Below are 16,316 nucleotides of genomic sequence, written 5' to 3' on the forward strand. Positions count from 1 at the left end.
TAGCACAAAGTGCCTTATGCTGACTAACTAATGGCATGGCTTATTGGATTGTGCCTACACCTTTTAGGGGGTTATTTACTAAACTCCAGTTGGGCTTTTTGAGGCAAAACTCAAATTTTCTGTTTTTTTTTTTAACTCAAATTTTTAACTCAAAGTTTCTGTGGTCTGCGCTGGAATTAGCCTGAATATCCAACCTTTTTATATTCCTTCTAACCTACTGTACCACATTCATGTTTTCTTTCTGCATAGTCTCTGGTGTTTCAGCCAGAGTGAGGTTATTGTACAGGCATTATACAGGATTATTGCTTAAAGAAAGAAGTCGTGATTTGGATGTTCATTTCATATTTACTGTAATGCATTCATGTTACACTGTGCTTTATATACACAGATGACAGCTTCAATTTCAAGGACAGAAAACAAAAGACCAGCAATTTACAACCAATATGCTCTGACATATGTAGGCCTTTAAAAAAGATTTGATATCTGCTATTGTAGAAAAAAAATGAATGCAATTTATTGCAAAGCATAAACAATAAAATTCTAAATCTCTGTGCAAATGAATATGCACGTATAAAATATTTTGCAATAAATCTAGATTGATTAATTTTGCTCAAACAGACTGAGGTTAAGCTAAATTTGGCTAATTCAACAGCTAGTATTAACCTCAGAGAAATCTCAGTTAGAATGATATTAATATTACTTTTGCACTGAGGGTTGCTTTAAGACACAATTGGCATTGGGAAAATTGTGCAAATGGTACTCTGTACTCTGTAAAATTACAGAAAACACACAAAGATGACTATGGCTGCCTGCCAGAAAATCTAAACCCGACTAAGAGAAACATTCAAAGTTCCCTTTCAATAATGGAGCTCAGAATAAATATTAATTGTATTATTAATAAAGGACCCCCAAGCATTAGACAATGATATATCTGAAGTGGAGACAAGAGCTGATCACTAATAAACAGATAAAATTAAAATAAATCACATCTCACTAGATGCATATATATTCTGAATTTTGTGTGTATATTCTCTACCACTTAGTGTGAATATGGCAGGAGGTATAAAGGAAAAAAAGGCAAATAAAAAATATAAATATTAGTGATGAGTGAATCTGCCCTGTTTCACTGAAAAATTTGGAAAACTGCTGAGAAATTCGTAACAACGATAAATTTACAAAACGCATTAAAGTCAACAGGCGACTTTTTTTTGCACCAACTATTTTGTCAGAGAGACTTTTTTTGTAACAAAATATATTAGAGTGTATGGGTGACTTTTCTTCTCCCTCCAATTGCTATAAAGACATTGGGAATTTTTTCTCACTGTATATCTAAAAGAGTTGTGGAAATAAACAGGCTCCAAAAACCACAGAAGCTGTGCTGCAAGGTTTATTCACCGCTCCCCTCTACATGCTTCCAAAATTCATTCATTACCAAATGATGTAAATATCTGTCATATGTAAAAATCAATGTATATATCCATTTCAAAATAAGAAAGATGGCCATACCAGAGAAACACACAGAAACAACTTATGACAGATGGAATCATTATTAATAAGCAAGCTGAACAGACAATGCAGCATCACCCATAACGATGAAGAGCATGTAGAAGAATATGACCTGTTTTTCTGCTGCATCCTTTTATGAAATACATGGATTACAGATTAGAAATTTGATTAAAAGCTATATACTCTATATAGACCATATTAGTAGTGATGGGCGAATTTGTGCCGTTTCGCTTCGCTGGAAAATTCGTGAATTTCCCGCGAAATTCACGAAAACACCGAACAATTTGCGTTTTTCCAACGCCGGGCGAATTTTCGCGGGCGTTTCGTGAATTTATTCGCTGGTGGCGAATCGCGCAAATTCGCCGCAAATTCGTGCCTGCCGAATAAATTCGCCCATCACTGCATATTAGTCTGCCAATAATTGTAAATATTGTCCCATGCTGTTCAGCACATTCACATATAAAATAAAATTAGCAATACCCATTGAAAAACACTATAGAGAGAAAGATTGGAAAATTTATACTTGTTTGACATTTTGGAAACACGAATAAACAGGAACGAACTGAGAAATTGGTATTATGTCTTTGATGACATATGTACAGTTTTTGTAGGTTGTCACCCTATTAATGTCATTCAGCACTATTTTAAAATGAACACTGAGCTTTTCACATTTCTTATCGATACAACAATTCACTACACCTTTTGGATCCCACATTGGAACTGTTTTACAATTTATGTACATAATACAGTACATATACATTTTTAGGTTACTTTTGTAAAATTTAAATCAGGAGCAGTGTCAAGCTGCAAGGAACTGAACCCTTAATTATCCCATTGATAATCCCAATCACTCCACTCCCCATTAAAAGAAACACTAGATATTTTTTTGTTGGGATTGAAAGGCCACAGCTTTTTATTGATAACAGATAACCAATATGTTCACCATGTATAAAATTATAATAACTTACTCAGAAAAATGAATGGACATATTTACACATACTGTATGTCCAACATTTAAAGAAATCCTGGGCTACCTGACATGCCAGACACCCATCTCCAAGGGAGCTGTACATGCAAGTGAGACCAGACAACCTTGCAGCCACCTTGTGGGATGCACATATGTATCAAGCCTGTCCATTTGAGTTGGCTATTTGCCATAATAATCCTTGGACATAAACTCTCAAATGGCAAGCACTCTTCCACCAACTATGACATTGTACCACCATCAACATGCACTACAGCATAACAATCATCACATCTACCCCACAGCGAGTGGGAAGGTGTGGATTTACTCTGTCAAGGCTGTGTGATGGAGCTGCTCTTCTGCTTCTTCTTACCCAATACTAGCTCTGCCCCCCTGCTCTTCCTAGCCCTATCATCTGCCTCTTCCCATTATGCTCTGCTGCCGGTACATATCCCTCTATTCCTGAAGAAGGGATCTCAGAGTTTTTTAAATCTCAGATATTACATTGTTGTTTTGTTTTTCAAAAATTCTTACAAATGTTTAATTAGAGGCATTTATACTCTAAATTGAAATTGTTAGCTAAAGAATGAGGAGTATTTCAACAATTACAGTATGACAATTCCAGTAACTTTAAATAAAGATAAGTGATTCATTTATGTTGTTTTAAAGAAAATGAGCTGAAAATATACTTCACTGAGTCAGACCCCATAATAGCATTGTTTTATGCTGATAATGATTTTACACTGTGTAGCCATCCACTGTACAGAGACTGGCAATCTAGAGTTGTATTAACATGCCTTTATGTCTCCTGGGGCAAAGGCTCAGGATTCATCTGAGCATGAAACATACTGTAACTGAAGCTCAAGAAGTAGAAATAAGACATAGCACAAAACTGACACATTATTATAAAGTGAGATTGTGGGTGACCTGAAAGTACAGAAAGGAAGCACACTACTGTCATTCAGACTCTGTAAGGGTCATTTAGAAAGCGCTTCCAGGGTAATGACATCACTGAAGTGAAACACTGAATCATAGCAGTCTTGTGCAGTGAAGTGTATGCATTGATGTAATTAGCTTTAATGATTATGAAATGTAATTTCATGTTCTAGAGATGACTATAGCAGAGTAGGGAAATACAATCTAGATTACAAGATTTATAATGCCAATTAATTCCATTAATAATTGAATAAAGTCAGGTAAGGGGAGGACGTCCTTCACATCATATTATGTACAATCCTTACCCCATCTATGGCCAGGTATGTATAGATTTTAAGAGATTTAGGGGGAAATGTAATAAAATTAGCAAAGAGCAAAAGTTTGTGAAAATTTGCCTTTCACCATGTAATATTCTTTGTTAAGCTTTTATTGCATTGCAAATCTTAACTGCGCATTGCGAACCTTTAACGGCTGCTCTGGAGTTTCATAAATATTTGTTGCAAAAAATGGTTTGCAATTGCGACATACCGGGGCCCATTTACTTAGTTCAAGTGAAGGAATAGAGGAAAAAAAGTTCGAATTTCGAATGGTCGAATATGACTCCATCGACCTTCGACTACGACCTTCGACTTTGAATCGAACGATTCAAACTAAAAATCGTTCGACTATTCGACCAATCGATAGTCGAAGTACTGTCTCTTTAAAAAATTATTCGACCCCCTAGTTCGCCACCTAAAACCTACTGAGGCCAATGTTAACCTATGGGGAAGGTCCCCATAGGCTTCGTAACAATTTCCTGATCGAAGGAATATCCTTCGATCGATGGATTAAAATCCTTCAAATCGTTCAATTGTAGGAATAGCGCAAAATCCTTCAATTTTCTAAGTCGAAGGATTGTAAATGTGCCCCACACTGTTTATGTTCGCAAAAGCAATTTGGTCACATACATTGCAAGGAAGTCATTAATCAGTCAAAAATGGAGCAAACATGGTCGCTAATGAAACATATTGCATTCCCTCATTAAAGTGTATGTATATGAATCCCTCACTGATAAATGTGCAGACTACTGGGATATACAGATAGATAATGAAAGCTAACTTGTACATTTGGCCTTTTATCTTTGTTGATTTCCAGCACTACCTTTGATGAGCTTCATTTGTCTACTCTAATACATTCTATTCTACTAAACGAGTAAATGCTTGTTTAATATTAGTGGCAGCTCATTTGCAGATCTTGGTGAACTGCCATCTTGAATTACATCATTCTTACAACCTAATTAGGAAACAGAAACCCAATGGGAGATCAGAGAATGTCAGCCTTGTGGGTTGTAATGATAACTGAAAGAAACAATAGTTATTTTAGAGTCATTTCACCAGTTTATATTTTCAGTAGAATAAAACTATGCAATACTGAATAAAAACATCTATTCGAGCACATATTTACCTTATATTAAAAGCAACTTAATTTTCAGATATGCATTTCATACTCATGTTGTACCTGGCGTCATCTAAATTATTTGAGAAACCCAACCATGCTGCTTCCAAAGCTATTGTGAGGCTTCACATGAGCCAAAACCATTTCTCAGGTCTGATTTATCTGATTTTTATAGAATAATCCTAGCTCTAGTTGCATGCATGGGCTTTGTTTTTAAAATGATTATATTTCCTTTAATACTGTACAATTATATTTACACAATTGTTTCAAAGTAATGGTAAAATATATCACACAAAATTTGCTTTCATTATATTAAATTCACCAGACCATTAAACGTGAAATGCATTTTAATGCTTTTGCTTACAAAGGTACAGAGAACCAGTTAATGTAAAGAGGGTGTCCTGTGTACAACCAGCCCATTTCCCTGAGTGCATTATAAATGTTTTTTTCTGGCACTGAACAGTATCATGTCTACCACAATATATGTAAAGTGTAATATCAGTAAGTCAAATACATTTTCCTGTTCTGGCTAATAGAAATATGAGTGAAGAAGCATTATAGAATCCTCCATACATAATTAAGTTTGGGCCTAATAAAATGAAATGCTAGGTTTGCAGAGGGTTAAGGTTTATATGCCTTTAATGCACCCACACATCTCTTATAGCTTTTGCTAAACTACTACTGTTGCAGTAAACAAGAGGTTGAATATTTTTTTAATGTTATTGGTTCTTATCCACCATTGTGGGCAACATCAGAATTAGCAAAGTCATAAGTCCCAGAGTTCTCCAAAATAAAAGTTTGTACAGAATGGTGGTGAGCATTGCAATATCTTTTTTATTTAAAGCACTTGAAATAATGATGGTATCTTAGATTACAGATTCAGAGGGGAGTTGGAACTCAGAGCAGCCTAAAAGACAGAACAGTGTTAACTATGAAACTGATAAGAATCTCCTTTTTCACTAGTGAGCAACATTCAGATGTAAAAAGAGGTGTGATTGACCATTGGTAGCCCCTATGTGGACTGGCAGCCTACAGGAGGCTCTGTTTGGTAGTACACCTAGTTTTTATGCAACCAAAACTTGCCTCCAAGCCAGGATTCCAAAAATAAGCAACTGATCTGAGGTCACTGGGAGCAACATCCAAGGGGTTGGAAGGCAGCATGTTGCTCACAATCTACTGGTGGTGGATCAGTGCTCTAGGGAAACAATGCACTTTGAGTAAAAGGAGAGAAACTCACAAACCTGTTTATAAAGCATGACCTTCTAAAATGTGCAATAAACCTGAAAGAATCAAAGCATTGGATAAACACAGAAACTAAAGAAAAAAAACCTACTGACTAATAGGGATGGCAATGATCACTCCAGTATTTAAACATTAAAGGTAATCACTTTCCAAAACAGCTAACTAAGGAAGCCCCTTCAAATTATGGACATAAATTACGATCTGACCGGCAGCATTTAACATGTAACAAGGAAACAAAATATAGAATTCGCAATAATTAGAAACAGAAACACATAAAATCGAGCAAAGTAATCCACGCAGATTCACCAACAGAAATTATGTCATTTATGCAAATTGATGAAATTAGAATTAGAAAAAGGGAATTTAGAGGGCACAGAGAACAACACGCTTTCCATTTATAAAAATGAACCAGAGAAGCAAAATTATTTTGAATGTGATGGGAAGATGAACCACTAAATATAATCAATAGGAAATGTCTCTCGCAGAGCATGAAAGATCAATATGTTTTTTGTTCATAGAGACACACAGACATGCCTGATAACCAAGAGAGTATGACTCAAAACACATGCAAATCCTTTTTTTTTAAAAATGCTTAGAATGGCTTATTTGTAGTAAAACTAAGCTATACAGTACCTATACCTACATCTGAGATCTTTCTCTAAAGTTATTGGTTAGTGATCTGCCAGTGACAATTAAGCCACTTATAACTAGGATTTGTTGGATAGTTTACCTCATTAATAATAATCCCACTGATATGAACAACTCACATTTGCAGATAAGCAAAGGCTTTTGCAAATCAGAAATCTATGTACATGAAATTTATGTAAACTTGTAAACTGGGATATTTATACTTTTGCATTGTATTTAGCTGGACAGAATTATAAACCGATACATTTTCATCTTGCCTATTAATAAATCAGCCCTCGGGTCACAGAGATGACAGTTTTCTACCCTGCTTTGCCACCATATCTCCAACACATAGATATATGATGAAACTCCTTCCAGTTTAATCAAGAAAAGAATATATGCAAAAGCCTTTTTCACTTTATTGAAAAAGCCAATACAGTAAGAGAGTTATTTATTAAAATCCACATTTTTCTGCTTTTGTAATTAAAAAAAGTCTGATCCAAACTAGAATTACCCTTATTTTTCAATAGAAATAAAAAAGCACGAAAAAAGCAAATTGACAAAACCCACAATTTCTTTTTTTCGGATTGTGTGCATGAAAACCACCACTTTTTCAGATTTGATGCCCAAACACTCCGAATTTTTTGTGAAATCGTTGGAAAAGCTCAAAATGTTTGGATTATCATACAAAACCCAGCTCATTAATATCTTCAAATTGCAAATAGGACCTCTGCCATTGACTTCTACAGGACCTTGACAGGTTGAAGATGGAGTATTTACGGATTTGGACTTTTTGCAGCTTTGGGGTATAATAAAATAATTCAAGTTTTTTTCCCACAAAAAATTCAGATCTTATAGTAAAAAAACTCACGTTTTCAAGTTTTTAGCATTTGGACTTTAATAAATAATCCCCTAAATGTAAGTTTTTCCCATATCTTGAGCATAACATGAGCCATTTGTTTTATGTTTAAGTTCTTCACAATACATCCTAATACCTATTGTCATTGCACAGAAGGTTTTTATTGTACATATCCAAGCATAGTGTTGTACCTGCACAATGAATAGCGTTGGGCATCCACAATAGCTGTGGCAACTGAACACGAATTTGAGTAGTAAAGTGAGAAACCATGAGAAAACAATGAAAAAGCATTGAGACAAATTAAAATGCAGTTCATAATCTAGCACATTTAACAAACTTGTAAATATATCAATACAAGTTTGGTTTATCAATACATGGATGGCTTAACAAACGTGAAATCATTTTTAAATCTATTAGGGGATGTGCCCAAACTGCTTGTTACCCTTTTTTGCTGTAATACTGATTTTCACACTGGAAAAACAATTTGCAAATAAATGCACAAATAGTGCAAAACTTGGGAAAGCTACAGACCACAGAAACACCTTTAGCATACAAATTCTTTAAGATGTTCATATTTTCTATTACGCTAATTACGAGCTGCTCTCTTGGAATCAAGCTGGTATATTCTATAGGGCTGCAAAGTTAATTAAAACTATAATTAAAATGCAGTTCTAAACTATCTTTGATTCTGTAAGCAAAGCTAAATATTAATACCTTTAATGTGATAATATATGACTTTGACTCTGCCCAAATATGAGTAATTGCTTTAAGACCGAACATGTTTTTTTGAACTCATTACCAAATCTATAACTGCTTAATCAACATCAGTAAAACAAATTTAATTTGAATATATAGATATATTGTGCTATTTAGCTTCTGGAGAGATTAAGATTCTTCATCTTAAAGTGATACTGGTGCCCTCATATCACTGATTATTGGCCAGTGATATATTGTAACATACAATGTATGTATTCAAATGTTATGTCTTTTCTGACCTAGTGTCCATTGCTATACAGCAGTCCTATACCCTACAGTAAATAAATGCTGTATATTTACTTATCATGTTCTGTAACTACTACAAGAGTTTTTCCAATGTGTCTGAATTACTGTAAACAGAAGTTTTTTATAACAAAAGTTATTTAATATGTCTTCAGGCGTTGTCAGTGAGATTTGTTTTATCATGGCTGGCATTAATACACTGCATTTTTACTAAAAGTTTTATGATGTAAATCATAAAACAAGCAATACAAATATATTTAGTGGATGTACATACAGTATATAATCTGATATATTTAAGAGACAAATAGTGCAGTGCTTGCTAGTACTGATTGTATACGGCCACAATGGGAAACTTAGACAGTAAATAAAATTTATATGATTGCTACTAATAGTAAAAACCTTTAACTTTACAAATAATAATCTACCAAGGATCATTTGAAGCATGCCAATTACTTTATCTGCGATTGGAAGTCATCTTGTAGTATGCAATCACAACTACACAAGCAAATCATGCTTAAGTAAGCAGCAAGCTAAATTATAATCAGCAATTCATTGCTATTATCTCTAAATATTTTTGCTTTTTCTAATGAATTAACAAAATGTTATAGAATTATTCACTGCCATAAAATTAAGTCAGATGAAAATCCAGCTTGCAACCAATCAGCAATCACCGATGATCAATAGCACAGTTAACATAGTAAAAGGAAATGACTAATTGCTAGCTATGGGTTACCACTGTAAAACAATCTAGCAAGGTGTTATTAAAAAAGTCCAAAAAGTCCACTGTAATGGCAGGAGATGATGTACTGTATGGTGGAATTTAAAGTAATTGGGAACATAGCAAAAAACTGTGCCAGAGTAAACAATATAGTAGCATATGGGATTAAAACAATTAATCACATTTGTAATCAGAATAACAATCAAGCTCAGAAATGTCACCTGTAACTATCAACAGACGTTTAATGGCTTCTGAGAGTCTGTTAACTTTCTATTCTTGCAACCATATTGCACAAACAGAACTAAGGGCAATTCTTAGAATTTTATTGTGTCCTATTTATTTTATATATATAGGAATGCACACTAACATCTACTAGTAGTTCAACCATATTTACATTTTTCACCAATTATCCTTTATTTTGTCAATTAACTAAGGGGCAGATTTATCAAGAGTTGAAGTGGAAATTTAAATTTTAGAATTTTGTTTAGAAAACTGTCAAATTTGACTAGGGAATTTTTAAAATTTGATTTGAGTTAAAAAATTCAAATTACATTTTTCATACACTGGCCCTTTAAAGGAGAAGGAAAGTCTGTTTGCACATGGGGGTGCCAAATGTTAGGCACCCCCAAGTGATTGAATTGACTTACCTGAAACCCTGGGCTGGTGCTCCTATCGGCAGAATACTGCACTAGCCCAGCGTTTTTCTAGCGAGCACCATGGAGAGATCTTCCTCCGGCGTCTTCTTTCTTCAAATTTCCCGGGGCAAATGCATGCACAGTAAAACCAAATAGCCGACTTTTTAGTTAAATTTTTGCTTTTCATTCTAGGAAACGTGGGAAGAAAGAGGAAGCCGGAAGATCTCTCTGTGGTGCTCACTAGTATAACCCCAAGCTGGTGAATTTCGAGTTCATGGAAGTTCATGGGAGTTGAAAATAACTCAAAATTCGACCCTTGATAAATCTGTGTTGATACATCTATACTGAAAATGTCATCTTTGTCTTAGATGGGAGCAGTGATAGTCACAGAAGGTTATTTACTAAAATCTGAATCTTTCTCTCAAGTTTAATAAAAAAAGTCAGACCAAGCTCCCATCCATGATTTTACCTTATTTATCATGGTAAAAACTCAAACAATTCAAGGAAAAATTTGAAAAAACTTGAGAAATTTGAGTGAAAATTTAAATTTTTTGTGATATTACCCGAAAACTATGAATATTTTAGATTTTCAGACTAAACCCAGCGCAGACCATAATTTCTTCAAATTTGACATTGGACCTCTGCCATTGACTTATACAGGACCATGACAGCTTGGCAATAGAGTATTTCCGGATTCAGACCTTTAGGTGCCTCAGGGTATAATATATCTCGAAAAAATCAACTTTTTTCTTGAAAAATTCAAATTTTCTATCAAAAAACAAGATTTTAACTTTTGGACTTTAATAAATAACCCCCATAGTATCAGAATGATAGACAGCAAATTAGTGACTGAGAAACTGTTGATAATTTTTTCATTATTATACCTTAGAACTGTTAAGAGCAATCCCAGCCACAGAAAAATAGAAGGAAAAAGTTCTATTCTATTTTGGCACCCAGTCACATATTTTAAGCAACCATTTTGTTTAATAAGCTGGAGTATTGTGCACCTTACAAATACAGGGTAATTCTTTATCACTTTTAAGGAGTTCAGAACATTATAATGTACAGTCTTAGCTACAGTTCCCAGGACAGTGAAACATCCACTTCTCTTAGCTGTCTAAAGGCAGGTTTTTTTCTAAGTTGCTCGACTTTTAATGAAGAATTAATAAAATATGGATTTTAACGACTGCTGGTGCTCCGTGTTCAATATTTTCACTTGGAGGCTGTACGTGTCGGGAGCGTTTTTCATGTTATAGCACAGCAGGAGGATGATTCATAAGGTCTGTGAGTGCTCCCTTGTCTTTCTCCCTGCTTTTTTCTTAGTTACTGCCTGGCCAGTTTTCCATAATATTTATGGTGTAAGATATAAATGTGGACATTATTGGATATCATGGTATAAATTAATTTACTTTTTTGTTTTCTTTGAAATGGAACTATACTGATAAAACCTTTATAAAACAAAAAAATGCTACATTGATCTAATATTGGCAAGTAGAAGTTTTCTCTACTGCATTGAGTAAGCTCAGCAGTCTTCATTAAGCACTGACTTTTTAAAATTCTTTTTATCCAAGCTTAGTCAATAACCTATTAATGTGTGTGGGTAGAAAGAGAGAGGAGCAGTAATTGTGTAAAAAAAAGAAAGAAAAATAAACAGATGAAGTGAAGCATGAGTGATAAAGTATTGCTCAAAACAGCAGGTCCTGATTTTGTCATGCTACTATTTCTCTTCATAATGTATTTTTTTTTGTCATGATCCTTAATTGCAGATAAAATCTTCTGTGATGGATTTCTATGTGGCCCATTAAACAAGTATTTCCTAAGTTGAATGTTGATATGCTATATGAAAATCATATAAATCATTGGTTTATGAAAAATTAAAGCTTATCAAACATATAAAACAAAACCTTTAGTTATGACAGTCATCATAACAGCCATGGCACACTGAGACATAATAAGGTATACTACTCAATTACTAACACAAACTAGTACCATTGCTGCATCTGCATATATATGCATACATACAACTGTGGTATGTACTCAGTTAAAGACATATATCGCTATTGTATTATTGGTAGTAAACACTTTTATTAAAACTCAACTTTTTTTCTCTTTCAAGAACTCAAGAAAAAAAACTCAAGTTTTTCAAGATGAATTATGCCCCGTAGTTGCTAAATGTCCAAATCTGAAAATACTCCATCTAAACCTGTCAAATTCATGTAAAAGTCAATGGCAGCTGTCCCTTTTCCTACAGTATTTGAAGATGTTTTTAACCTTCACAAACTTTTTAGGGTCTTTGATGTTGTTTTAAAGTCATGGTTTTTAAAGCTTAGAAACTCAAAAAATGTGAGGTATTTAAGCATATTAATTTAAAAAAATTTCAGATATTCATAAGAACTCAAATTTTTCGAGTTTTTTCTCAATCCTTTTTTTTTTAGATCAATTATAAGTAAATTTGCAAAATGGATAGGCATTAGGTTGAGTTTATTTCTGGTAAAATATGAGAAAAAAAGAGTTTTAATAATCACGGAATTGCTAGTGTAATGTACCAAAATGTTGCTGGTGTAAATTGTATAGGGAAAATACAACATTGAATATATACCATAAAGCAATGACATATGTGGGATATTAGCATTAGTTTCGCCACAAAAAATATGCCCATATACTCCAATGGGTGAAAAAAATTGTCGCACATCAAAAGAAAATTGTTGCGCATCAAAATAAATTATCGCCCATAGACTTTAATGTATTTGGCAATTTTTTTGACGTTTCGCAAATTTTCAGTGAAGATTCGTCCCTCACTAATTAGCATGGATGATATGATTTAGATAATGAGATGCTAGTGGCTGCTTCATATTTAAAATGGTATTTCCCTAGTCTGGATATGTTGAAATTGATTTTGGCCAAAAAAAATCATTGATAAATTGGCGTATTTTGAAATTTTTTTACTGGCAATGCACCAGTGTTCTTTCACACTTTTTTTCCCCATGGTATTGATTTTAGTCTTGCACTTAACTGAAGACAGTAACCTGTTTATATACGAATCTCATTTCACAATTTGCATTAAATTGAAGATTACTGTTTTTATTAAACTGGAATATAGTTAGGTTATATATAAACCTTGAAATATAAACAACAGTATCGCTCAATCTGCACACAGTAATTTAACGTTAAATTGATTTATTTATTTAATTAATTTCATTTATTTGAAAACACCAAGTTCATTATATACATTTGTATAACCATGAAATGATACATATTTACAATAATGGGCAACACATTGGGGCAAATTCACTAAAGGACGAAGCGCCTAACGCTAGCGTTAATTCGCTAGCGTAGCGCATTTTCGTTAATTCGTCGATTCACTAACGGACACTGGTGTAAATTCGCTAGTGTTACTTCTCACCCTTACGTCTGGCGAACGGATGTAACTACGCAAATTCCCTGACGCGCGCATTTTTCTAAACGCTACCTTTTATGCCAGACTTCCTTCGCCACCTCAGACCAGGCGAAGTGCAATAGAGTAGATAGGGATTGCTTCAAAAAAAGTTAAACATTTTTCTAAGTCCCAAAAAACGCTGGGGTTTTTTCTTTTTTATGGGTGATAGGCTGAAAAAGATTGAAATTTTTTTTGGGGCTACCCTCCTTCCCCCCTACATTTTACTAACTCATGGCACCTTAACTATACAGTGGGCACATGTGTAGGGCAAAATAAAAAATTTATTTGCTGTTTTGAAGGTTTCCCAGGCTTGTGTAGTGATGCTACATATACCTCCATTGTAACTTAAATTTGGCGCCGTATGCAAATTAAGCATCGCTATCGTAACTTCGCTTTGCTTGGCGAATTAACGCAACTTCGGATTTTAGTGAATTTGCATAGCGCTCGCAAAAATACGCCTGGCGAAGTGCGGTGAAGCGGACGCTGGTGCAACTACGAATCTTAGTGAATTTGCCCCATTACCTCTACCAATTTATCAAATAGCAGTAAGTTATAAAGTGCATGAATTTGTTGCAAATCACATTCCAGCTCATCAACTTGTAGTTAAAAGTTCATAATTAGTGATGAGAATTTGCGCTGTACAAATTCGCAAATTTCCCGTGAAATTCGCAAAATGCCAAAAAATTCACAAAATGGCGCCGGCGTCTAGTTTTTGTGAATTTTCGCGACCGTTTTGTGAATTTATTTACCAGCGGCGAAACGCGCAAATTTGCCGCAAATTCGCCCATCACTATTCATAATCAATTCATGTAGAAATCTCAGTCCATACGTTTGTAATTAAAAGTTCATGATCGATTCATATAGAAACAAGTTAGCATTGAAGAAGCCTAAAGTTCATTGGCCATTCAACAATTAATTATATCCATTGTAAATAGTTCCATGATGATTCCTTATTTAATCCAGATTAATACAATTAAGATTATGAGGATAAAGTTGCCCCCTCTATATTCGCAGTGTTTTGTTTTTTTGGCAAAAATTCTGCCCCAATGCAGCAAATTATATGTAATAGGAAGTGGGGTACTCTGTGCAGTTTTCCCACATATTAATCCAATTACTAGAGGTGTTTTTTAGGCAGACTCCACATATTTAGCAGCTCCATTAAGAGGTCAGACTGCTTTGTATGAGGGCAGTTTTTTTTACACATCCGTATGGGAAACAGAAGGCAGTTAGATAATAAATGGCATCCTTTTACCAGGAATTTCATTCCGGCATACTCTCCTCCATTTGAATAATTGCCCCCATACTTTATCGCATCCAAGGATATTGCTAGTGTTGCTCACACCAACAGAGCTACAATCCTCTCTCATAGCCCATCTTGGGCTCTGCCGTTGCAGTGTGTGGATGAAGTAGGGGCCAAGAAGAACCTCAAAGTTAGCGCCAATGCGCATTTCACCATGTCCGGCCTCGCCAGGGCATTATATTAATATAGGGTTTATATTTAAATTTTGTATTTTACCTATCTCCTGCACCACTCAGTAATGTGGGTAGTGTAAATCTTCAATATAAATTAGTTGAGTGCTCTGCCAATTGACAACAAATATATATATATAACCCTTGCCCAGTTTTTTCCTCTATGCCTTGCATTGATTTTTCACCTTGGGCAAAGCACAGGGCATAGAGTACCCTATAATACCAAGAATCATCTTTTTAGATATAGGCCAAAAAAAGTGTCTCAGAGAGAGTGATAGAGAGAAAGGGTATCCTGGAGAGTCCTAATGAGTGAAGTACTAATTTTACTGAATTGTGCTCTGTCATTAAAAGTCCCACTGTGGTATTAGAGAAATTCTAACAGGGTCTAACAGGGCAGCTTTTAGGTGCTGCTAGTAGCTTTTTCCTCTGGGTGCCACCACCTGTCACATGGCTATATTGATATCTTCCAACATCAGTCACAGCACAATGAGAAACTACTACCTTCATTCTTTGAACTAAACAGGTATGTTATATAGCTCTTCCACGTCATTCAAAAAAGTGGTTTAAGATACTTTTGGGATAATTTATTTATGCTTTTTAAGCATTCACGTGTTTTTCAGTGAAGCAAAATTAAATTAAAATTAAACACCACCAAGATACAATACAGCAGACAAAGCAACAAGAGCATTTGTTAAATTATATTTCAGGGACAAATAATAAACAGAATAATTCAAGATCTATACAATTCATAGTTTTATATGATCAATAATGTAAGCATTGCTTAAATATTAAGAAGTGATTTACCAGCACAGTTGCCACACGAAGCACAACGCCTCTCATATTGTTTTCCAGCTTCCTGTCTGTCAAAGATCCATTTAGACCAGTAACTGGGTTCCAAGATCCAAGCTGCAAGGAAGAAATATTATAATTACATTAGTATAAAGTTGCATTTGGCTAATAATCCATTATTTACAGGAAAAGTATATATAGGGGCAGATTCCCTAAAGGGCGAAGTGGCAGTCGCTAGCAAAACTTCACCAGAAATCTCATCTGCAGGGACATCAGCAAGTCACTAACAGGCGTAGAGGACAATTTGCTAGCAAACAAGACCGTCACTAGTGTTCGTTTGCACCCTGTCGCCAGACGACATGCCACATTTGTTTAATGACTCATGTCTGGGACATTAGAGGATCTCTTCTGTCTTTATTATGGCTCATTGGAGATGTGTTTGAAAAAGTGGCCACTTCAAGCATTTGCACCAACATTACTATTAAAGACGCCCATACGACTTTTAGGTTCCCGTCCTATTCAAATTAATCTAAGCGATAAAGTGATAGTGAAGTTTTGCTAGGCAGAAATGAAAATTCACTATGAAATGCTAGCCCAGCCGAAGTAACGCTAGCAAAAATTTGCCAGCTTTTGGCTGCTGAGACGCAACTTTGCATTATAGTGAATTAGCGTAGTGGTAACAAATTTGCACCTGGCAAAGT

The 16,316-nt window shown here is 34.8% G+C and overlaps 1 protein-coding gene across 2 annotated transcripts in view; it reads right to left on the minus strand.

The window, feature by feature from the left end:
• Nucleotides 1-16,316, minus strand: part of LOC108704460 (glutamate receptor ionotropic, delta-2-like) — a 599,719-nt gene that overhangs the window by 142,790 nt on the left and 440,613 nt on the right. For both annotated transcript variants that reach the window (XM_041579681.1, XM_041579682.1), the window contains exon 9: nucleotides 15,631-15,732. In XM_041579681.1, coding sequence (XP_041435615.1) covers nucleotides 15,631-15,732 — 102 coding nt within the window. The remainder of the gene's footprint in view (nucleotides 1-15,630; nucleotides 15,733-16,316) is intronic.

This window comes from Xenopus laevis, chromosome 1S (assembly GCF_017654675.1).
Source record: "Xenopus laevis strain J_2021 chromosome 1S, Xenopus_laevis_v10.1, whole genome shotgun sequence".
NCBI classification, from domain to species: domain Eukaryota; kingdom Metazoa; phylum Chordata; class Amphibia; order Anura; family Pipidae; genus Xenopus; species Xenopus laevis.